This window comes from Tenrec ecaudatus, chromosome 14 (genome assembly GCF_050624435.1).
Source record: "Tenrec ecaudatus isolate mTenEca1 chromosome 14, mTenEca1.hap1, whole genome shotgun sequence".
Lineage (NCBI taxonomy): Eukaryota > Metazoa > Chordata > Mammalia > Afrosoricida > Tenrecidae > Tenrec > Tenrec ecaudatus.
Genome location: NC_134543.1, coordinates 1,544,552 through 1,568,718, shown reverse-complemented (window position 1 = coordinate 1,568,718; position 24,167 = coordinate 1,544,552). Strand labels below are relative to the sequence as shown.

Here is a 24,167-nt window from a genome sequence, read left to right as displayed (position 1 = left end):
TGGAAGTACATGATATGTGAATACTATTTCAAGAAAACTATGCGGGGGGTGGGGGGGCTGGCAACCAAAACCCAAAATCGACCAAGGGCTACCATAGGTGAAGGGGAAAGAGTTGTTCTATAGGGGGCTTTGAGTTTATGTCAGTGGTGGTAGAATAATTTGGAATGGTGGCTGTACAGCACGAAGAGTATCATCAATGACACAGAATTATATAAGTAGAAGTTGTGGAATTGGAGAATGTTCTGTTGTATAATTTTTGCCACAATTAGAAAAATAATATCCTGGATAACAATTTCTACAAGAAAGGGGAAAATGGTCTAGAATCGAATATGACAATTGTATACCTCTTCTACTGAATTGTATATGTGTATTCAAGTGCTAATAAAACTATTAAAATATATATTCTGCCTCTTTATGTCTCATTTTAGAAAAGTTAATACCTTAATATATGAAGACCTTAATTTTTAAACCATATACTAAATTTATTACTACATTTTTGAGTAGTAGTATAGGGAATATATTTTTACTGTGTTAGCAAATCCACTTGACATTTACTTCAGGAGATCCTGGGACTTTGGTTTATGCAATGTTGTTTTCCCTTTTTTTTTTTTAAATAATGGAACGCTTCACAAATTTGCGTGTCATCCTTGCGCAGGGGCCATGCTAATCTTCTCTGTATCGTTCCAATTTTAGTATATGTGCCGCCAAAGCAAGCACCCCTTTTTTTTTTAATACTTTTATTTGGGGCTCTTACATCTCTTATCATAATCCACACATTCATCCAGTGTGTCAAGCACATTTGCACATATGCCGCCATCATTTTCAAAACATTCTCTTCCCACTTGAACCCCTGATATCAGCTCCCCATTTCTTTCCCCTCCCTCTCCTGCCTGCCCTCCCTCACGAACCCTTGATAAGTTATAGATTATTTTTTCCATATCTTACATCCTCCATCGCCCCTCCACCACTTTTCTGTTATTCGTCCCCCTGGGAGGGGGCTCTAGGTTGATCCTTGTGATCAGTTCTCCTTTTCTCCCCCCACCCTCCCCTAATCCTCCTGGTATCTCTACTCTCCTTGTTACTGTTATTTTTCTTTTGTCTCTTTTTTAAAAATCATCTTATTGGGGTCTCTTACAGCTCTTATAACAATCCATACATCCATTGTGTCAAGCACATTTATACATATGTTGCCATCATCCTTTTGAACTATGGTTTTTCTAACACACTGAGAATGCCTGGTGTATGCACAAAATCTTAGTAAATCTATGATCAACAAATGAATAGGAGGAAGAAATTTGGAGGCTAGAGAAATTTCCTATAATCTGATCATATGAGGATATCAGATACTTTTGGTCATTTCAGTATCTATTACGTAACTGTTATGAGGCTACCCACTGCCATAACGTTAAAGCCTGGGTAACTCACAGGGGTAGTTCTACTTTGCACTATAGGGTCATTTAGAGTCAGAATTGACTTAATGGCAGTGAATTTTGTTTATGTGCCAGCAACATTTGCTGAAGATAATTAGAAACAGCTGCTGCTGTATATCAATAGGGAACTGCCACAAGTTCAGAAGAGGATGTAGACTGTGGGATCTCATTACTGCCTTCAGGTGGATATATGCAGCCAAAAGCCAAGAGTAGCAGAATGATGCCTACCTGTGTTGTATCAACTATGAGGATGCATTACCTGGTGTGGGTCATAACATTGTAGATATCATTGTAAAGAATAGGAATTCTGAAACACTCCATTGTGCTCCAGAAGCAGTTATTAGAACAAGGGGACACTGAAGTTTAAAACCTAGACAGGTATGTGGCAGGGTTGTCTCCTTGTACCTTGTTCCATCTGTGAATTGAACAAATAATTTGACAGGCTGGGCTGTGTGAAGAATTAGAGGAAGACTTATTAGAAACCGTGAGCTAGGCAGGTTGCTTGCCAAGAATGAAGATGACTTGAAGGATTTACTGATGAAGGTAAAAGACCCCAGACTTCAGTGTGGATTACAGCTGAACAAATAAAAACAAGACCAAACTCTGCCGTTGAGTCCATTTCAAGGCATAGTGACCCAAAGGAACAGGGTAGAACTGCCCTTGTGAGTTTCCAAAACAGTAACTTTACAATAGTAGAAAACCCCATCTTTGTCCTTCAGAGAAAAAACTGGTGATTTCAAACTGCGGATCTTGTGATTAGCAGCCCAGTGTGTCACTACTATGCCACCAGGGTTCCTTGCAGCTGAACATAAATGAAAATCTTTAAAATTTGACCAGTAAAGGAACACCATGATAAATTGTGAAGATAATGAAGTTATCAAGCATTTTATTTTTCTTGAGTCAGCAATCAGTAGCAGTCAAGAAATCAGACATTGTATTGTATAGACAAATCTGCAGCCAACGACGGCGTTTCTTAAAGAGTTCAAAGCAAATACATCACTGAGGACTCAGGGCTGCCTAACCCAAGTCACGGTCTTTCCCATTTCCTTGTGTGCACACAAAAGGAAGACTAACAAAGAACTGAAACAGTTGGATTAGGATGTTGGTGAAGAATATGGACTATGCTACAGACTGCCAGAAGAATGAACGCATCTGTGGTGGACAAAGTACAGACAAGAATGCTTACAAGCGAGGATGGAGAGACATGTACTCTCTTGATTTGGACATGTCGTCAAGAGAGACCAATAGCTAGAGAAAGACCTCATACCTGGAAAAGGGCCAGCAAAAACCAGGGAGCTGAGTTACAGCGTAGTAGCACAGACAACGGGGTCAGGTGTGGCAGTGATTTTGAAGATCAGGCAGGACTGGGCAGCGTGTCTTTGTGTTATATGGGAGATTACTGTGTGCTGGAGCTGACTCCATGCCCCTGACAACAGCCATGTGTCAACCCCTAAATCTAAAAAAGTCAATTACTGCCCCCCCCCTTTTTAAATGAAACTTATGTACTGGTGGAATTAAAATCTGGTTTGGAAATAAGCATAACAAACATCACCAAAATTCTTTTAAAACCACATTTGCCTCTGCACCTGAAAAATAAAATGGGCCCTGAGTGGCATGAACCTGTGTACAAAGGGGGCCAGTTTTCTGTAAAGCTTAAAGTTACAGCTTGGTGGCCATAATTGTTTGTCTTTTTTTCTTTGATCCGGAAGTTCTAATTTGGAAATTAGAACCATTTTTGTTTTTAGGAGTAATGCTGCAGCTAGCTTAGATTTTTGTAACTTGTTTTCAAAAACCTATAATCACTAAAATAAATATAAAATAAAAATAGAATTGTTGCAATGAACAAAGCATCATGTTGTAATTGAATAAAACAGTGATAGTTTCCACCTGGTGCTCCCACACCTGGCAACAGCTAAGGATGTGGAACCCAAGGAAGCTGATGAGGATTTCCCAGGAGATTCTGGGTTGATGGCACCATTTCTTAAGCTTTTACTTTTTAAAGATTTGCTTTTCCTTTTATTTTCTCTGTATTTACAAAGTAGCTTCTAAACTTTATAGTGAAAATCAGGGTCATTTTTATTGATAGGTAGAGAGACTGAGAGAAACAGGGTCTGCTTTCCTGGACCATAAATTGGAATACAGGAACGAATAAGGGAGTTGACAGTGTTTGTGTATATATGTAAGAGGTGCCTTTGGGGAAGGAACACTGGGAGGAGGAAGGCGACCTCCGATGTGGTCATCACTGGTCTAGTGTATTAGTGTTTAAACAGGGCTCCAGGTGTGTTTAAGTCATCAAATGTTTATCGAGGGTCAGTCTGTTTATTTTTTTGTTTGCCGTCTTTCTCCCTCCCCCCATCTGTTTCATTAGCATCTCCACTTGAGTTCCTGTTGGCAGCATACTGTAGACAGAAATGAGGGTTTCTCCCTCCACCATGATGTGCTCTTTAATGAGCCATCAGATTGGCTGCCTTCTCAAGAGCAGTGAGAATCCTGTGTGGTGGTGTGTGCAATGGCCTTGGAGAAGTTCAATCCTTCAGGATGTGTGGTAGTGCTGCTCCGCCCACTTCATGTGACAGCCACATGTGTAAACTACTTCCTTAACACCAAGCTGACTTAACATTTGATTGTTTTCTTCTCCCTATTGCTTATTAAATTACAAGTGCTAGATGTATTTAGATTACACTTACAGTGGTGATTTGATTTGCAGAGATTTCAGCCAGTGTCATGGTACAATTTGTCAATTACTGAATGGAAAATCAACGTGCTGTGTAAACTTATCTGAAATACAATAAAATGTTGCGGAAAAATGGTGTTGTTTCTTTAAGGGGAGGCTGGTGTCCTGTGTCCCCTCACTTCCATGTCTTTGTGCATGTTGTCTCCTAGCACACATCTCATGGCGATGGCCGACAAGAAGTCAGCTCTCGAGCTGGGCGCTCCGGAGCACGCTGTCGAAATTCCACAGCGTCCTGCGCGGACGAGCAGCCTCACATTGGAAACTACAGACTGCTGAAAACAATCGGCAAGGGGAATTTTGCAAAAGTGAAGTTGGCAAGACATATCCTTACAGGCAGAGAGGTAAATACAAGTTATGCTTATTTTGTTACGACACTGTGCCATGTCATGTGAGAAGAAGAATGAGAATGTGTGTACTTGGGCTCATTTCTAAGCGAAGTAATCTTTTTACGAGTAACAGAAACTCCTCACCTGGAGTCCGTTATTACAGCCCACAGGTGAGGTCGTAGCGTGGAAGCTTCCCCTTTTGCTGACCATGCTTCCTGGGGTGGTAGTGTGTTACAGGGTGGGGCAGTGTAGACTCTACAAGCACGGTCATGAGTTTTTAATCCTCTTAAATTCAAATCAGTTGGTCTCAACGCCCATGAGTTTAGGGTTCAAGATTAATTTTGACGTAGGTGCAGCTGGCTTCTTTTCAAACTTGTGTGGCAGCAAAGGATGTCATGACTGCTCTAAGTCAGTTTGCTTGATGCTCAGGTACCAACATCTCACCCACGTTTTGTTTTGTGCCGTCGGTGCAAGTAGCAAGCCGGTGGGAAGAGGTGAGTAATGTCCTGCTGCTGCCTTGGGAATAGCTTTGACCTCATGAACGACCCTAAAGGGTAGGGTCTCAGGACCCTTCTAGGGGGCTGCACACTTTAAAAAACACCAGGTAGAAATGTCCTTTATTCTCCATTCTGAATATTTAAGATGCCTACATTTGGAGAAGGTTTTAATTGAAGGAGATTCTGTTTAAAGTCGATTCAGTTTGTCAGAGACACTTTAATATTTACTATTCCCATCAAGAAAGGCATGGGTGGTTTGTCTTAATTACATAATAAAATGTATAATGAGGATGTGATTTCCCCCGCCCCCAGGAAAGTACCCTCTGTTTTAAAAACATGGAGTACTGAATACTTTACTGGAGGACATGTTTGTTTTGGCCTTGTTCCAGAACGATTTGAGGCAGCTTGTCATCATGGCTTTAAGCTTTGTTACGTTTAAGTAGACACCTGTGAAGATGGGCAGGCCTGTGGGAAAAGCCCAATCCCCGCTTTCACTCCCAGCACTGGTGGAGGTGGGCCTCTCACACCTTTGCTCACTCCCAGCTTAGTGAATGTGGAGTGTCACCTCCCCTCTGCTGTTAGTGTCATCACTGTGATGTGATTGAAGGCTTTGTATGGCATTTAAATCTATGGGAATTCACCTTTAACGCATATGACTCGAGTATTATCTGCATGTTTTTGCAAATTGGGTGACTCACATATGCTGTATGAGAACAATGCAGTGGTCAGAACTGGTTTAGTGGGGACTTGAGAGGATTTTTTTTCGGGTGGGGGGGATATGCACTATTATAGTAACTACAACTCCGCAACATATTAATTAACTATTGCTTGTAATTTTCCTTTGGAACAGATGTGTGTGTGGGGGAAATCCTTGAATTTCCTCAGATGTCTGGTGGTCTTTTATTTTCTGTTTCTATATTCAAGAGTGGGGCCCTACTTTGAAGATGACAACTGGATTAATAATTACCTGGAGGCTTGAAAAGGGCAGTTGGGGGAAAACGGAGAGGCAGCAAGATTGGGGATAGGAAGGAAGAAAAGGTTCTAAAGTTGATTGTGGTCATGATTGCACAACTCTTCATAATATGATGGAACTATTAAATTGTATGACAGGTTAATTATATACCAATTAAAAATTTTTTAAGTGTGGGGCCTTAAACCGCCAAGGCTAGCTCTGTGTACCCTGGGGGGGAAAAGGGTCATAGGCCAGTGCCCAGCTTGGTCACCTGCGGATAAGAGGAAGGATGGCCATAGGTTTGGACAAACCCAGCATTCGGTTTTCTAGACAGATGAGTTTTCCTGGACTGTACTCTTCTACAAGCATGTTTCAGGCTCAGCTGCCATAACCTGCACACGTAACATGCCACCAACATCACTTGTCATTCTGATTCTCAGATGGGAGAAGAGATGAGTGCATGTTATCTGTCTGCTGTCTTTTCCCAAATGTCTTCAAGATGAGGCGGGAAGCACTTTATCTGGTTGTTTTTAGTCAGCTTGTGTGTCTCATGGCTTATGGTGTTGGGCTCGCTATAAATCTCGCCCTGCCATCTCCCAAGGCAGCCACTTGAGTCTTTGCCGCAGCACCTCTGGTTCTCATGCCAGCCATCGAGCTTGCTCCTTCTGTTTTGGCATTCTTACTGGCTGTTCCCTTTTTCACACATTGTAGAAGGACTTACTATTTTTAAAGGCATCAGCTTTTTTTTTTAATAATCATTTTATTAGGGGCTCGTACAATTCTTATCACAATCCATACATATAGCTATTGTGTCAACCACATATGTATGTTTGTTGCCATCATCATTCTCAAAACATTTGCCTTCTACTTGAGCCCTTAATATCGTCTGCTCATTTCCCCCCTCCCTCTCCACTCCCCCCTACCTCATGAACTCTTCATAATTCATAAATTATTATTATTTTAGTCATCAGCTTTTTAAAAAATAAACGTTTTTCTTGAGGAAACAGCACATACACAGAGAAAGTGCTCAGATGGTTAACTATAGAGTTGGGCATGTACTCCAATGACAAGCATGCTGGTGTTGCTGCATCCAGGGCAAGCTTGCACCATGCCAGTCTGCCTTCCCTTCTCCATGCCATGCTGTGGCACGCTTTACCTCTTTGTTGGCAGGTCTAGTTTGTCTCAGCTGTGGGACCAGTATAGCTTTGTCCCTTTTCCAGGTCCATCCTCTCTTCAAGGGACTGTGCTTCCTTTGCCTGCTCCTTGCTCACATGTGGATGCTCAAGTATGTGAGCAAGGAGCCACCGGGGTGAGCTCTAGCACTGGGGTGAGCTGACAGAGCCCGGCAGAAATGGCCTCTTCTCCAGGTGAGGGTTGGGAGAGATGTGGGAGCTTCTAGCATGAACAAGCCTCTGCTCTGAGACTTGCTGCTGGGCTCCTGGCACCAAATAGAGTAAATGGAATCTCCCCAAACTGTCAGGGCAGTGGCAGGGCCACTTCTGTTCTTCTCCTAGTAGAATCCTCCTGCTCTCAGAAACCCCATGGTCTGGAAGTGGGTAGTCTACTGTCCAATCTCCATCTCAGAGAGTGTCCCCTCCCCTCATTTTGACTTAGGGGGGAGGGAACAGGGCGCTGATGCACTCCCTCACCCTCCGTGAGCCTTCACTGTCCTGGTATATGCTGGTGGGTCATTCGTGCATACTGAGCGTGGCCAGCCTGATGTCAGCTGCTGAGAGAGCTCACGGTGGAGAGAAGTGCCGCTTGGGTCCAGAAGTTGTGGGCTGTCCAGTCGAACCTTGTGACTGAGGAGGAGAGTGGGCTTGGGCCCACAGCGTTGGCCCCTGGCAGAAGTCAATGTGCTGGAGAGATTTCTGTGCTGCTCATGTAGGACAACTACAAAAGAGAAGGGTTGGATCTGTGAGAACACTAAAATCCTGTTTCTGCCTACGCCCTGATATGCTCGGTTCCCCTTGTTGACATCCCAGACCCTGGTCCCCATCGACCACTGCCGCTGTGCTCCTGTGAGCATCAGGATTGGACCTGGACTGGCACTAAGGACATCACCTCCCTCAGGAGTCCTGTCGTGCTCCAGCCCGCATGCTGCAGCTCTGCAGGGACACAAGTCTGACTTCGTTTTCTCAGGGGCACACACGAAATCACCCCAGCTCTCCCCTGCTTTACTTCCTCCCCTCTGGGCTGTTTCCTTCCCCTCTGGGTCCAGTTCTTCCTTCCGCTGCTCCCTGGCCAGTCAGCAGGCTGGGAGGACACAGAACTGGCCCTGTGTTGTCTGATGTGCTTATGTGTTTTCAGTAGAGGTTCAGGGCCTGGTGCAATGAGTGGCACGGGAACCCTCAGAGGCAAAGCTGTAGTACTGTTGTACTGGTAAGACATCACCTCCTCCCTTCTCATGTACATGGGGGTGGCCATTTTCTAAGACAGTAAATATTAAATGATAAGACCAATTGTAAGCCAGAGCTCTGAGGGGCTCTCAGTAAGAGTGTAAAGGAGACCGTTTCTGAGAACAGTGATGTGGAATTCCCTCCTCACCAGCTTTGCCCCCTCGTTCCTAGAAGTGCCGAGTGTGACATACCAACAACAGGTTGCCAGGTGAGGTCAGGCTGTTCCCCTTATTAGAGGTGAGATAAGCTGGACTCACTGAGAAAGAGATGCATGTGGCTGGAAGCTCTGGCACCGCCTTCTCTCCTGAGCCTAGTGGCTGCTTGGGCACTCAGCCCTCTCTGGGCACACTGGTCTGTGTCCACACATCACTGAGCTTCACCCCATGGTCTGATACCACACCCTTTTCCTGGTCTAACCATGAAGGACTCTACAAGTCGAATTTTTTTTTAAGTTTACAGATTCATTACCAATTCATTATGTTCATACACTTAATTTTCGTACCCTGCGATTCATTGGAGCTGCAGAAAAGCCAGAGGTCTGCCCTCTGAGTCGAGATAGGAAAGTAGCAAGTCGGTGTCACCGTGGGCCGTAGATTGTGATCTGATAACCCACCTGAAGATGACATTTACACGTTTTGGGAGGAATTCTTTCTCTTGTTCATAAGTAACCTAGAGATAGAAGCTTGTGACACCCTTCTTGGCACAGATCCCTTCCTTGCAGTGTTCCTTGTGAGTTGATCACTTTCGAGGTTTTGGTTGGTTTGTTTGATTTTTTTTTTTTAATAAACCAACATGTTTGGGGTTTACAAAACTATTGCCAACTTCTTTAAATCCATGAATATTTAATTGTTTGATTTTTTTTCTAGGTCGCAATAAAAATAATTGACAAAACTCAGTTGAATCCAACAAGTCTACAAAAGGTAAGGTTTTTCGTATCTATTGGCCAGTATTTTGAAATCATTTTCAGCACTAATTCCCTTCTAATTGGTTCATTAAATACCTCTATGATTTCTATTGGTTGGTTTAGTGCAGTGGTTAGAGCACCTGGTGGCAGACTGAAGGGTCAGTGGTTTGAGCCCATAGCTGCTCTGGGAAGGAAGCTGTGTAGCTGGCTTCCATGAATGTGACAGCCCTGGAACCCTCGATGGTCGGTTCTCCTTTGTCTTCTAGGCTCCTCTGAGTCCTTACCAAGCCAGTGGTCCAGTGTAGTAAAGCTTAGTATACCTCTGGTGACTGCAGCTTACTTGTGATACTGTGGTAGAAAGGAGGGTGGATGTAGAGCTCACATGGTTGACTGTTGGAACCCCCCCGAGACCCTTTGGGAGAGAGTCCCAGTGGCAACCTAAGAAGGTCACAGCCTCACTAGCCCTCAGCACCCTCAGTTGGACTGGAGGCTGCACACTTACATTGCATATTCCATGTAGCAGCTGGAGTACTTATGAAATAAAAATAAAACTTTTGTGTAATTGCTATTCTGGAGATTTTTCCATCTTTCTGATGGGTAACATGGAGCTCTGTAAAATCAGCACCTTGGCCTCTTTAACTCTGGTGGGGCTTTTGGATAAGTGTTGAACTGCTTACCAAGAGGTTGGCAGTTCAAACCCACCTACCTTCCACTGGAGAAAGATGAAGCCATCTGCTCCTTTCAAGGTGTACCAAGCCCAGGAACCCTGTACAGGGCCACTGTGAGTCACAAAGGACTTGATGGCAGTGGACGTTCAGTTTTAAGCTCTTATCAGAAAACATCCAGGTGCAGAATGAGAGAAGCAATAAAAAAGCAATACTGCCCGTGGTCACATCTGACTTCAGATGTCCTTAGCTCCGTTACCTTTAGACTGGACAGGGCACTTCTGAAACCCTGGCACCTGTGCTGCATAGAAATGAAATTGCCTAATGCCAACCTGGTAGGTGAGGTGGGAGCAGCAGTTGACAGTGCGGGGTCTTCGTGATAAGATCCTGCTAGGACTTCATAAGGAGCCCTGGTGGTATAGGGGACAACGTGCTGGGCTGCGAGCCACAAGGTCAGCAGTGCAAATCTGCCAGCTGCTTCATGGGAGAAGGATGGAGCCATCTCTGCTTCCAGGAAGACGACTGCCTTAGAAGCTCTGTCGAGGTGCTGTTAGAATCGCCTCGATGGCAGTTGCAAAGGGCACTTCATGGTTTTACCCAGCTTTCTACCTAGCATTTTTTGATTCTAGCTCTGATAGAGCAGTCGTGGAGCAGAGACCCGAAACTGCCAACAGGAAGTCTGAATTAAGTCCTGGCTCTGCCACGTAGGAAATACTTCACTTGACCTTGAGCAAGTGACTTAGTTTTCCTGAACCTTTTATCTATAAGATGGCGATGATAACTTCTCAGGGTAGATGTGAATGCTAATGAAACACTGCTCACAACGGAGCTGTAAACAGAAAAGCAGCGCGAAGCTCCGAGGTCTCAAGATCTCTAAGTGTAAGACCCAGTGCTTCCCACGAAGGCCACCATAACTGGAGTGCTCCTCTTGGTGGGTGGGAGTGAGGTGGGCAGTATTTCAGTGGGCCCCAGGGCTTCTCAAAGTGATCATGGGACAGATCTAAAAAGAGGAACCTGCCTCCCTTGCTTTCCTTACCTCGGAACTTAGTGCTAATAAGAGAATGAGGGGTCACCAAAGTGTGGTGCTAACCAACTGCAGAGGCCCCGTGTGTACGTGAGCTTGTCAGAGACAGAGTGCCGTGGGCTGTGGTGTCACAGCTCTCCTGTTATCTGTGCATAGCTGTACATCACTGCCATCCCTGGGGTGGTCCGGGAGGATTCCTTCAGAGTTCTCTCCAGTTGTTTGAAGCCTTTTTTTCTTCCGTCCTGCCTTCCTCCTTCCTCTCTCTATTACTTTGCTTCTGTTTCTTAAATTGCTGCTGTTACCCTTATTAGATGTTATGGATTGTTCTCATTGTCTGCTAAGTGTACAGTGGTTCATCTGCTCAGCAGATGGGTTGTCATGCACATTTGCGCCAGGGTTCCTTTTGGTGTCCTATAGCCGAACAGTAGAGATGTCTTGGTGGGTACTTCAAGTGTGATGCACCCCAAAGGTGGCACTTATAGGTAAGCAGTGAGGCAGTGCATGGTACACCTGAGCCAGTCCAGCCTTGTGGTTCTCTGTTGTGGCACTGGCATTCTGGGGGGAGCAGCTTTCATGAGGTTGTAGCACACTGCCACATTGGTGCTGGCAGAGGCTCTGGCTTAAGGAGACACGTGAGTCACAGTGTTGCTGTCCTGTGTCAGACCTGGCTGACTCTTGGGGGCAAAGGTGCTGGAATGTGAACCCCACCAGGAGGGGAAGGGCCTGGCTCAGCAGTGGTTGCCTGGAGCCCATGTCTGGTGGGGGGGGGGGGGCGGTGTCGCAGAGGAGCGGGACAGAGTAATTGGTGTGGTCCTTGCTGATTGGAGGGAAGAGTAGACTGCCTGTCAGGCCAGTTGGAGGCCCAGGAGGCCAAGGCCGCTCTCTGATGTTTGGGAGCCAGTGTGTAAGTAATAGAAACTTCACATCACCATGTAGTTGGCACAGTCAGTTCAAACTTGCTCTCTTTTCCTTAAACAAAACAGGAGCCACTTAGTTAAAAAGCAGAAAATTGTACCATGTAAATGACACTCGACCAACAACATGTGTTTATGTTGGTGAGTCAGTTCCACCAGTTGGGGGCCATTGTGCTGATTGTCACTCATGAGACCCCATGTTCAACAGCAAAATCCTGCCCAGTCGGTCTTGTGTTAGAGCCCGTTGTTGTAGCCCCTGTGTCACTCCGTCTCCTGGAGTTTTCCCTCTTTTCCACTGACAACCTATTTCAGCAAGATGATGTGTTCCCCCCCCCCCCCAGGGGCCGCTCCTTCTTGATCACTGTCCACAGTATGGTTTAGTCTTGAACACATCCAGGGGTAAAGGCACGCCCTTCCTGCGCATCGTGGCCCCTCTTGGGCAGCTCTAGTTGTTAGACAGTTTGTCTCTGTACTGGCGCCTCTCTCTCAGAAACTTGTATGCCTCTGTTCTTGATTCTGCCATGTGGCGCTCTAAAAAATATGCCCCGCCAGATCCAGCCAGTCCTTGGAGGATGCTACTTAGGGTTTTCTTGATCTTCCCTTCTCCAGAGTAAATACCCTTAGCCTCTTTGGCTACTCACAGGAATCACTCTCAAGGTAGGCCTAGTGCATTTCGTACTTAAATGTCATTTCCTTTTCTTAACAGGAATTGGTTTGATTCCTGAGGAAGTGTATGTAGTCATTTTTTGCCCTATTTTTGAGTAATAGGCCTAACTATATTAGCTGTCACGTATAGTTAGGTGCTGTCTCAGAAATAGTCCATAAAAGGAGACAAGGTCCTGTGGTAAAGAATCCAGTTGGTCCTGCTGACTCAGTAGAAAACATTTGTGCTGTTGTTGGTTTGAGCCATTGTTCTTGAGTCTAGGGCAGTGGTTCTCAATTTTCCTGGTGCCGTGACCCTCAATACAGTTCATGTTGTGGTGAGCCCCCAACCATAAAATTATTTTCTTTTTTTTCCATAAAATTATTTTCATTGCTACTTCATAACTAATTTTGCTACTGTTATGAATCGGGCGACCCCTGTGAAAGGGTTGTTCTACCCCCCCAAAGGGGGTCACAACCCACAGGTTGAGAACCACTGGTCTAGGCTTCTATGAGAGAAGGAAAAAAATCTGAGGTTTTAGAATTGTCATCAGACTTGCTTAACGGATACAAAGCAGAGACATTCAACACCATATGTGCACCATGCACAGGAGATGGCCGGTCACCGGAGGCTTTGACCAGAGCTGGTTTTGTCAGGTCTTTGTGGAGGAAGTCTGCTCCCACCACCACAAGTCTTCGCCACGGACAGCTTGCCATTTTTGCTGCCGCAGATGCCATCCTGCACACTGCCCCAAGAATCCCCTCTGGACTGGGCCCAGGCCAAGCAGGCAGTGCAGGGGCATGACTGCTGCCACGCTGGGCTACTGGGACCCCACACCACAGACCTTGCTGCCCCAGGCTGGGTGGGCCTGGTGATTGTGAGGGCCTTCCTCAGTGCCCCCCAGAGCGCTTCATTCCCTGAGGTAACCTGCCTGTGTTAGAGATGTCACCCCTTCCCCACAGGGCCCATCCTACCTGCTGTGTGTGAGCTCATTCCCTGGAGGGTCTCTGTCAGCCCCTGTAAAGTTCTGTGGGCAGTTCTCTTCCATCCTGTAGGGCCGCTGGGAGTGTGAACTGACTCCATGGCACACCACCACCACCACCACAGCAGAGACCTCGTTCCCTTTTGTGGACAGACACACAGGTTGTTGGGGGCTCTTCTTAAGGAAACTTCACCTCTAATTGTCTGTCTTTTACTTTCTTGTTACCGCCCTCTTCCTTCTCTTGGTCTTAGATTGATGTCTTAAAAGGCTCACAGTTCAGGCCAGAAGCAAAGGTGCATATGGCAGTCCTGCTATTGCAGCCCAGGGCTCATGTTCAGATACGCCTCCTGGATAGGATCCGGTCGGGTCCTCCAAGGGGCGGACATAGGACATCAGAGGCAGCATTCCTTTCTTCTTGGGACTCAGTGGTGAGTCGGAGCAAGGCTCCCACAATAGAGCAGCTTTCCCTCCAGCAATCCCAACAGTTTGTTTCACGTGAAAGGACAGGTCCTTCTGGAGTATACATACTTAGACTATAAATAATAAAAATACAAGCTTTATTAATTTTAGACTTAAGAAGATGTGGAAATAAAAAAAAAATAGAGCTTCCGTGTTGCTGATTCTTAAAGTAAACTTTATGCCAGCCTTATTTTCGTTTTGGCAGGAAATCATGTAACTGGATGTTAAAAGTAGATTGTTAATTCTGAATGGGAACATTAGACTTTGTTTTTAATTGTTCCAATGATTTATCGTACTTTTTTTCCCCACACTATTTTTAAAAAGCCCACCTATCTGCAGTGGGCTAAAACATAGAGCACAGAGTGGACCCATTTGTAGAAAGTCAGGGACTAGACACAGGTTAGATTTCAGGGGAGAATCAGCAAATGGCCATAGACTAGCTGAGCATCCCATGCCAGACCCTGTTCCTGACTAGTTGTGTTCCTATCTCATGTCATCCAGCCTTCACTCACATGGTAAACCAGGTAGAGACCCCACCAGAACTGTGGATGCTTTGTCCACACCACCACAGCCCTACAGCAGGTCACTTGCTCAGTCTGTGATAGAGCTGGTATTAGAACCCAAATACATAGCTCCCCTCTCCCCCGTGGCTCTCCATACCCCATCCTTCAGGGGAGCTCAGTCACAGCACTGGCCATCTGGAGGTATCTGGGAGTACCCAACGGGTCCTTCCACACTGAAATCACTGGCTCTTAGGAATGTTGGCCCCCAGAATCTTGGGTTTTAAGGTCCTAGAAGGATTTCTTCATCTGATTTTGAAGTATTTGATTATAAAAATCCAAATGGCTTTTACTCCTATATAATTTTTTAATGTCCTTGTTTTGTAAATTAGCTTAACCTGAGCAAATTTTAAAAGTTGCACTTTAATTTTTGTAAATGTTGGCTATGTAATTTCATAATGAATATAAATATATATGCGAAAGGAATACCTATATACCATCTGGCTCAAGCAATATAGGTAATCAATAATGTTTTTATATTATAACTTACATAATATGACATACACGGTGACTTCAAAAAGTTCAATAAACCCCCCATTGTCTTTCAATTTCATTTTCCCATGAACTTTTGGAACACCCCCTCATATTGTGCCCCTTTACATTCTGATGCCCAATTTTCTTTCCTTCCCACAAATGATATTATCTCTCTGATGTATTTATAGTTGTACCACATATAGACAGCTCATCACTGTAGTGTGAAGGGCTTACATTTTATTGTATCAGGCAGTCATGGTCTCCATGATGGCCAGCTGGGCTGCTCTTTCGACAGTGGCTTTGCAATTCTTGGAGGAAACGTTGTGAGTGATCTCCAACCAGTAAGACTTGTTGCACACCAGCAGCACTTCCAGCTCCTTGACCCTTGTAGACCAGGAACTTGCGGAAGCCTCTGGGCAGCATGTGCTTGGTTTTCTTGTTGCTCCTGTAACCAGTGTTGGGCATCAAGATCTGGCTCTTGAATCTTCTCCGCACCCTGTTGTCAGTGCCTCTGGACTTGTGCCAGTTGCGCTTAATCTTGACATAGTGGTGAGATTGGTGCTGGATGAACTTCTTGGTCCTCTTTTTTTTTTTTTTTTTTTTTTTAATTTTAGGCTTTACCAAGGGTCTGAGGGCAGTCCCTTTGGGAGATGGCTGCCTCCTTCATAGGCAACTCCGAAGGAGAGCCATTATACGTTCTTTTGCTCAAATCCTGTCCATATTGATGTGTACAGCTATGAGTCACTCCTGGGTTCCTGTTGAGGATGCATAGTGTTCCATTCAGGACAAAGGTGGTTTGCAGTCTCGGAAACCCTCAGGGGCAATTTTACTCTGTCCTGTAGGGTTGCTGGAGTCGGATTCGACTTGGTGGAAGTGAGTGTGGTTTTTGATAGAGTTCCATCTTATGGAAATGCTGCCCTAGACCCATTCATCTGTTCAGGGTCTTTTGTATTGTTTTAGCCATATTTGTACAACAGGCGTTGCTGTTTGGACATGTCCTGTACACGAGTGTCTCCTGGCACACATGTGAAAGTTTCTTCAGGATACCTGCCCAGTAGTGGAATGCCTGGTTCACATGTTGTGTACCTCCTCAAGTTCATTAGAGGCCAGGTTTCCTCTAAGGCAGTAGCCCACACTATACAAATCCCCTCAGAGGCATATGAAAGAGGCTGGAAAATAATGTGTCATCCTCATCAAAACTTTATCTGATTTTTATTCATTCTTACCAATCTGGTAGATAGAAAATGATACCTCATCAGAATCCTAATTTGCATTGCCTTCATGACTCATGAGACTGTATGTCTTTTCATATTTTATTGACATGAAGTTCATGCTCGAGTCTTGTTTCCAATTTCTAGTGGGTCTTTTTTCCTACCTCATTCTAGAGATTCATTATAAATTCCGTTCCTCCCACATACTGCAGATGCCCTCTTCCTGTCAAGTGTCTTGATGTCACCTTTTGATGATAGCAGAGGTTCTTAATTTTAATGCTGTTGAACTTGCCGGGCATATGTGGTTTGTACTTTGTGAGTTTGCTGTAGGAAGTTCTTCCCTTCCTACAGAACAGCTCATAGCCTCTGCCCACCTGACCTGTGAATGTGCTGTGAAGGAGGGCATCCAGTCCATGTGTTTTCACATGTGCGGTTGCTTACCGTCTGGCCTCTCCTCTCCCTTGGTCTACAGGGCCACAGCCACAAGGTACCAGCACTCGTTCTCTGAGTCTTCAGAGTACCTTGAAACAGTAGTTATTTTAAATGAAATTATTTTTATTTCTTTTTTTTTCCTTTTAGCATCAGACCCAGGAATGATTCACAAAGTCACTTGTCATTGAATCAATTCTGACTCATTGTGACCCTATAATGCGGTATTTAAGGTGTCAATTTGAGCTGAAGTAATAGAAATACAGATTTAGAATAGGAGACTCTTCTCTCTTTCATTTCTCATTGGACAATTACAATAGAAAGTTTAATATGTAATTCCTCACCAGCCTGAATTGCAATTTTGTGCAAATGTTCTTAAACACATCCCTTTCTCGGCACACATTGTAGTCATGTACCAGCAATACTGTAACTGATGAAATTCCTGTTGACTGCCAAGTAAATGGTTTCCTTTGGATAACACACCTTTCAGGGGTGGCTTGGTTAATGTAATTAATAAGCCTGACCAATAGATATTTCCAGATGGCAGTTTCTGAATATATAGTAATAAAAATAGAAACCAAAAGTGCAAACTGGGATTTAACATACACAAATTCTTGATCAAATAGAAAATGAAAACGAGCATTTTATTGTCCCTAAAAGCAACACAGGTTTAAATTTAGTACTAGAACCACTGTTTTTTTGGTGATCAAGAAAATTCTAACCTTAAGTACATGATTCAGCAAGAAAGACTGACAAGGAATACATTCAATGATAATCTACTAAATTAGAAAAAGAAGTAGTGAATCTCAGTCCTTAGTAATAATATAAGGAATTTGCGTTAAAAGCAGGAATTAATGAATTAATAAAGCATTAAAAATAATACATCTTAAGGTTTTTTCTTCTTCAGGGGAAATGGAGACAATGAAATAGACTTACTACTTTAGTAACAGGGGCAGTACCAGATAGAGAAGATCTGAAATTACAACACTGCAAGTAAATAAAACCCTCACCATAAAAGTTGGTCACTTTTCTAGGAAAACTTGTCATTGGAATTAAGGAGAAAATCTGTACATATCAATAACCACAGAAGAAATGGGGAAAGTGGTTAACCAGGCCACTTGTAGTGGGTTCTAGCCCACGTGTGTCAGGGTAAACAGTGGCCGGTTTTCTCGAAGTCCGTCTCCAGGCCTTCCCCCTGGGGACACTGCTGGTGGACTTTACCCTCCAACCTTTTGGTGAGCAGCTGAGCTGGTATTTAACTCAAATTGCCAGACTCAGAATTGCGTGGTTTTAATTTTTTTATAGTTTCAATAAATAGATAGTCCTTCCTGCATCCAAATGCTCCAAAAAGCACAGAGAGAAGGGAAACTCAGATTCTTCCCACAAATTCAGAACACTGCTTTCCAAGTGTATTGAAACAGGAGGTAGAACTCTCGGTCTGTCGCACTTAGAACATCCATTCAGCAAAGGGAAGCTCAAAATGTCAAATAGGGCTTCCAGTTAAAAGTACTGGTGCATTTACCCTTGGATGTCTCAAGATTTATACAAGGAGGACGGAATTTTAAAAGGGAGTGTCCAAGAACACACCCCAGCATTGCCTGGATGGAAACTTATGAGTAGTCAATGACCCTAGCCAACCAGAAAGAGGGATTCAGGCGGGTGCTGGGCAGGTAGCAACAAGAACCTTGCTGACTCAAGTTGCTGGCCCCTGAAAGCTTAGGAGTGACGCTCTGCTCTTGTGGGTGGAGGTACAAGTAGAACTGAAAGCAGGGATTACTTAGTTGAAAATATGTACTTGGACCAGGTAGACCTGTGTCACCTCCTGTAACCTGGACGGCCAGACAGTAGCACCTTCTCTGCTCCTAAAAAAAAAAAAACAGGAAATTTGGTCTCTGAAGATGTTGGTCAAGAGCACGTGGGCATGGCAGCCATCCTAGACTCAGGAGCCCACAGAGTGCTGCAGCCCTCATCGGGTGTCTGCCTCAGAATTGTTTTACAGGAGAAAGCCCGCAGGAGTGACCGTCCCAGGAACCTCCAAGGTCAGTTTGCCCTTTCCTATAGGGAGGGTCTCTGTGACTTCTGTGGCAGGATACATTCACACAAGCATATGTAATTCTACCAGGCAATTAGAAAGCTTGTCTCTGGGAAAGTTGGTTATGTCAACATTTCTAGACTTATCTTTCAGTAAAATGACGACATCTTTGCCTAGACATCCTGTTGTCCATTCCTTGCATGTAGAGCATTCAGTCCACTGGTTCAAATGTGACAGGACAGCCAAGACCATAACTAGAGACTGAAAACTCGGGGTGGGATGGGGGTGGGGGGCTATGGAAGGAAGAAAAACCAGAGGAGAAAACAATTGTTGCCCTCCCAAGAAAATATTATTAATCATTTCAAAGATTGAGTAGGAAAGGAAGAGGATAAGATGGTCATGACAGTTAATACCCATTCCCTGTTTATCAGCTGTCCCATTTTCCACATTTCACATGTAGATAGTTAGAAATCTATTCTCTGCTAGTTTTTTGGATTAACGGAGCATGTTTGACAGTAATAGATGTTGAGATACAAGGTGAGAGGAACATGGGCTGTGGTGGCTGAGGTTGTGTGTCCAGTTTGCTGGGCTGTGATTCTCAAGTGGTTTAGCAGTTGTGAGATTGTGTAATTTGGGAGTCATTTGGCAGCTATATAATGATGTGGTTACCTTCTGTTTTCACATAATGCCGATTGTTGCATAAAAACCTGGTCTTTAGAACCTGTTAGGCTGAGTTGAGTAGAGAGACAACTCAGCCTAACACTCCACCCCTCCCTCCACATCAAGTTGAAATTATGTAACCACTACAGAACCTAACCATGTTGGTAAGTGAGGGGAAGGTGTATATTCATGAAAGATTGAGTTATAATGACCTGGTCTTTGGAACCTAACCTGGTTGATCAGTAAGGAAAAGATGTATCTTGATGAAAAAAGCAGAGTGCGATATGGAAAATGACAGTGGGGCAAGAAGAAAGGTATAGCTCAGAAAAGAAATTCTGTAAAATGATTGAAATATAAAGACCATTCCTTTATTACTTGGAAAGTAGTACACAAACTAAGAAATGAAAATTAGGGTATAAAGATGGGCAGACCTATCTAGGAGATCCATTTTGCAACAAAAAGAATGAGTACAGGAGGTGACTTCTCAGAACCATAGAATGTGGCCTTCCAGAAGGAACGGGCTCCGTGAGTGCCCAGCACACCAGGTGATGGCAGGCCCACCACTTCCCTGAACTGAATACTGATGTTCCACGGTGTGCAATTTGTGCTGCATTAGATTGTGAACATATCAGAGTGAAGGGGCAGGCAAAGGAGAAAATTAGGTCACAGGATTGTAGCAGAATGATAGCAGACTTGCTAACAATACTGGAAGCAACAAGATAATCTATTAAGTCTTAAAATTCTGAGAGAATGATTTCTAATGTAGGAATTTTTTTCCCTAGCCAAAGCTTCAATCAAAGTATCTATCAGGCTTAGTTTCTGGTATATAGTAAATAAGTACACAAATCAAAATGTATTACTACAACTTGAAAACATTCTGGGGGGGAGGGGATCGGTTTTGAAATGATTCTTAGGGACTCCGCCTGAAGGCTGAAGAGGCCAGAGGAAGGAAAGGGCAGAGGGTGCCTCAGCGAGGAGGCTGGGGAAGCAGAAGGTGAGCAGGGCTGCTGTTCCGGCCAGACCTGCATTGTAAGGGCAGTATTCTACACAGGGCCCCAAAACTGGTATTTCCCGATTCAGTCATGAGGACCTGTTTCTAAAACGTGGGGGACCCTGATGTTGGCCAGAGTGGGAATTTTACAAGTCATCTCCCTGCTAGAAACACCACCCAATGTGTGTGCCTCGCATAGCAAGCTACCAGGTCTATACGTCATGACCCACCCCAGCCCTCCGCCCCTTGGAGTCTCCTATCCCGGGACTTGGACTGTAACTGTATTATTGTACTTTGGGTGTTTTCCAATTTTGCTGAGTCAGCTGTGACTAAACCAACTCAAACTGGCTGAGAGCCCTGAATATGAGCTATACTCACTGCCATCCACTAGACCCCAACTCATAGTAACCCACCCTGTGGAGAGAGCCTAAGGCTGTAAGTCTTCGTCTTTCTCCTGAGATGTACAGTCCAGCACTTACCCAGCAGTGCTACTAGGGCTCCTTGATTAAATGCTGTCTTGGTACTGAATCCAACGTGCAGTTCCTCTGCTTTAACAATAGAAATAGCTGGGAGAAATAATTGTGGAAATAATTGGGAGATTCACATAGATTGAAGTGACAAACAATTTACATGTAATGATCTAGCTGGATGGAGAGAAGCTGAGCAATAACTTAGGCGTGAATGGTGGTCATGGATGGTGGGCGGCAGTCTTCTATCTTCTCCAAACATAAACATGTATCTGGGAATGACCGCAGTCACATTGATGGGAGGAGGGGGCATCCTCTACCTTCAGCAATGAGCCATATTTTAGATGGGAAGCCTCCTCCATCCTCCAGCTTCTTCCCATAGTGGCAGAATCCCTTCCAGAAAGAAAGCCCCAATGTCCTGGCAATTTTACACAGCCCCTGCTTGCTTCACATTTGCTGATGTCCCTCTGCCCAAAGCAAGACACACTGGGTGTGAGAAAGCATGCCTCCGGAGCACGCCTGCTAGAGGTGTGATCCCTGAGGTCATCACAGTAGCACTCTTCCTATACCTGCTAGATCGTCTACCTGCCTCAGTGCTGGGCCCCAGGCGTGGCTTACTCAAGGTCTTCTGAAAGAAGAGGACATTGGCATTCTCAACCTAGGGTTCCCTGGCTTCCTTCCTTGGGACTGCCTGAGTTCCTGTCCCTGCCTGCATGTGTCTTCCATCTTCAAGATGGCGGAATCAAAGGGGGAGATGGTGCCGTATCTCTGATGTTCTTTGGAATATAAAGTGGCACTTTGCTAATACTTATCTGATAGTGGGCTGTACGCTGTTTCAAGAGTTAAGCCCAGTCCTGCAGATCAGTCGTAAATATGGACTATTAAACATTTGCAATGCATTAGTTATCCAAGAGAAATAAAATTTTTTATTGCAACAGTGGAATGTAATGTTGAATAACTTGTGTTGGGGAATTGTATGTGCTTTCTTTTAGCTCTTCAGAGAAGTAAGAATAATGAAGATTTTAAACCATCCAAACATAGGTATTTTCTCCTTTTTTTAATTTATTTGGGGACCTTAAATGCATTCTTCAAAGTATCAGTGGGTGCCCACCTTCCCGATACGATCACTGAAGACAAACGTGTGCATAAGCAAATGTGGTGAAGAAAGCTGATGGTACCCAGCTATCAAACGATATAGCGTCTGGGGTCTTAAAGGCTTGAAGATAAACAAGTGGCCATCTAGCTCAGAAGCAACAAAGCCCACATGGAAGAAGCACACAAGCCTGTGTGACCAGAGCTGTTGAAGGGATCAGGTATCAAGCATCAAGGAACAAAAAATCTTATCATTGTAAATGTGGGTGAGTGCAGAGTGGAGACTCAAAGCCCATCGGTAGCCAACCAGACACCCCTTACTGAAGGGTTGTAGGGAGGAGATTAGCCAATCAGGGTGCAGGGTAGCAACAATGAAACATATAACTTTCCTTTAGTTCTTAAATGATTCCTCCCCTCCACTATCATGATCCCAATTCTACCTTACAAATCTGGCTAGACCAGAGGATGTACATTGGTACAGACAGCAACTGGAAACACAGGGAACCAAGGAGAGATGACCCCTTCAGGACCAGTGGTGAGAGTGGCGGTGCCTGGAGGTTGGAGGGAATGTATGGGTGGGAAGGGGGAACCGATTACAGGAATCTACGTCAGGCCTCCTCCCTGGGGGATGGACAGCAGAAAAGAGGGCGGGGGGAGACACCGGACAGTGTAACATGACAAAATAATCATTTAAGAATTATGAAGGGATCGTGAAGGAGGGGAGAGGGAAGGGGAAAAATGAGGGGCCAATATTAAGGGTTCAAGTAGAAGGCAAATGTTTTGAGAACGATGATGGCAGTAAATGTATATATGTGGTTTGACACATGGATGTATGCATGGATTGTGATAAGAATTATATGAGCCCCCAATAAAATTATTTTTTAAAAGTATGTCATAAAGCTAAATATACATTCAAGGAATGAAAAGAAGGGTTTCCTGCCTTCCCCCTAGTTTAGGTACACTTAAAAATTATATTGACATAATTTATATACCTTATAATTCAGTGGCTTAAATACATGAAGAGTTGTGCAGTCCTCATCAAATTCCATTTTAGATTGTCTTCATTCTTATACCCATTTTTTGCTTCCCTGCCAAGGAACATTTTTTCACAAACTATATAAGATACTGATCATTTATATTAGTGTTTTGAAATTTCTGAAGACAGAACAAACATGGGCATTAAATATTTGAACTTAAAGTGCTAATGCAGTAACAACAGCTCTATAATTAGATGATGGCTTAAATATATATATATTAGAAACTAACATAATTAAGTTCTTTACAACTAGTTGATAGAAATTACCGTAAGACCTCGAGTTAAGATTTTTAAAGGTATGACACTTTGCTGTGGCCCTAAGAAAATACTGGAAGTGCTTCATAATGCAAGTGGGTGGTCAGGGTCACGTGCTCTGTGGCAGCATTCTGGGTGCAGGTCCCCTGTGCACAGCTCTGTGCTGCTGCTATGCGATGCGGGAGGCCCGTCCTGTACATGCAGCATCACGAAGCAAGCGGGAAAGAGCACTAGCTCTTGCTGAATACCCACCCTGCTGTGCCAGTGCCCACCTTGCCCATAGCCCCTGGGCTGGCTCACTCCAGAACTCTTGTTAAATAAGATGATGATGTTTCTACTATCTATAGGCCCATCTGATAACTGACATCCATACGAGTTCAAGATCTTTACCCAGCCAAGTATGTCATTTTGCCTTCAAAATCAGTCATAGGAAGTGACTAGGTGGTCTTATGCTTAGGAAATGATCAGAACATTTTGATGAGGCTCAAGAATAGAAGATAATGTTTCTGACTTCAGGACCACAGGAGGGAAAAAGCTTTTACACAGCTCTGCTGCTAACCAGGGTTTCCAAGCTCCACTCCTGACCCAGATGCCCCTCAGAAGAAAGGCTCTGGTGATCAACCATTGATCACCCTGGAGAGCACAGTTCCACCCTGACACAGTGAAGTGGCTTTGAGACATGGTGGGGATCGACTTGTGACAACTACTAGTTTACAGGTTTGAAAAACTAAGTCGCTGCCAAAGAATTGTAAGACACTGTTAGGTTGACAATCAGGGGTGTTAAAATGGAAAGTGTCTATGTCTCAGAATCACTGACTAAGGATGTACTTATCAAAGACTATTGTCACTGAGCCCATTTGAACTGATAACCACCTAAGTTGTGCCCCAATAATTTTCAGGGCTCTCTTCACTAAGTGGTGGCGTATCTCAATCTCTCCCCAGAGAGCCACTAGTCACATTGGCCTTCAGAAGCGTGTTACCATTGTTGCCCACCAGTACATATTGACTCTAGCTCTCTTTAAATAGTTTTT

At 44.3% G+C, this 24,167-nt stretch overlaps 1 protein-coding gene and 1 non-coding gene across 4 annotated transcripts in view; one reads left to right on the top strand and one right to left on the bottom strand.

Annotated features, from left to right (window-relative positions):
• MARK3 (microtubule affinity regulating kinase 3) overlaps positions 1-24,167 on the top strand; it is a 77,209-nt gene that overhangs the window by 21,084 nt on the left and 31,958 nt on the right. For all 3 annotated transcript variants that reach the window (XM_075532096.1, XM_075532095.1, XM_075532094.1), the window contains exons 2-4: positions 4,314-4,505; positions 9,205-9,258; positions 21,746-21,794. In XM_075532096.1, the coding sequence (XP_075388211.1) occupies positions 4,314-4,505; positions 9,205-9,258; positions 21,746-21,794 (295 nt within the window). The remainder of the gene's footprint in view (positions 1-4,313; positions 4,506-9,204; positions 9,259-21,745; positions 21,795-24,167) is intronic.
• LOC142426983 (U6 spliceosomal RNA) lies at positions 611-717 on the bottom strand. The gene has a single exon (XR_012779832.1). It is a non-coding gene; the product is annotated as a U6 spliceosomal RNA (small nuclear RNA).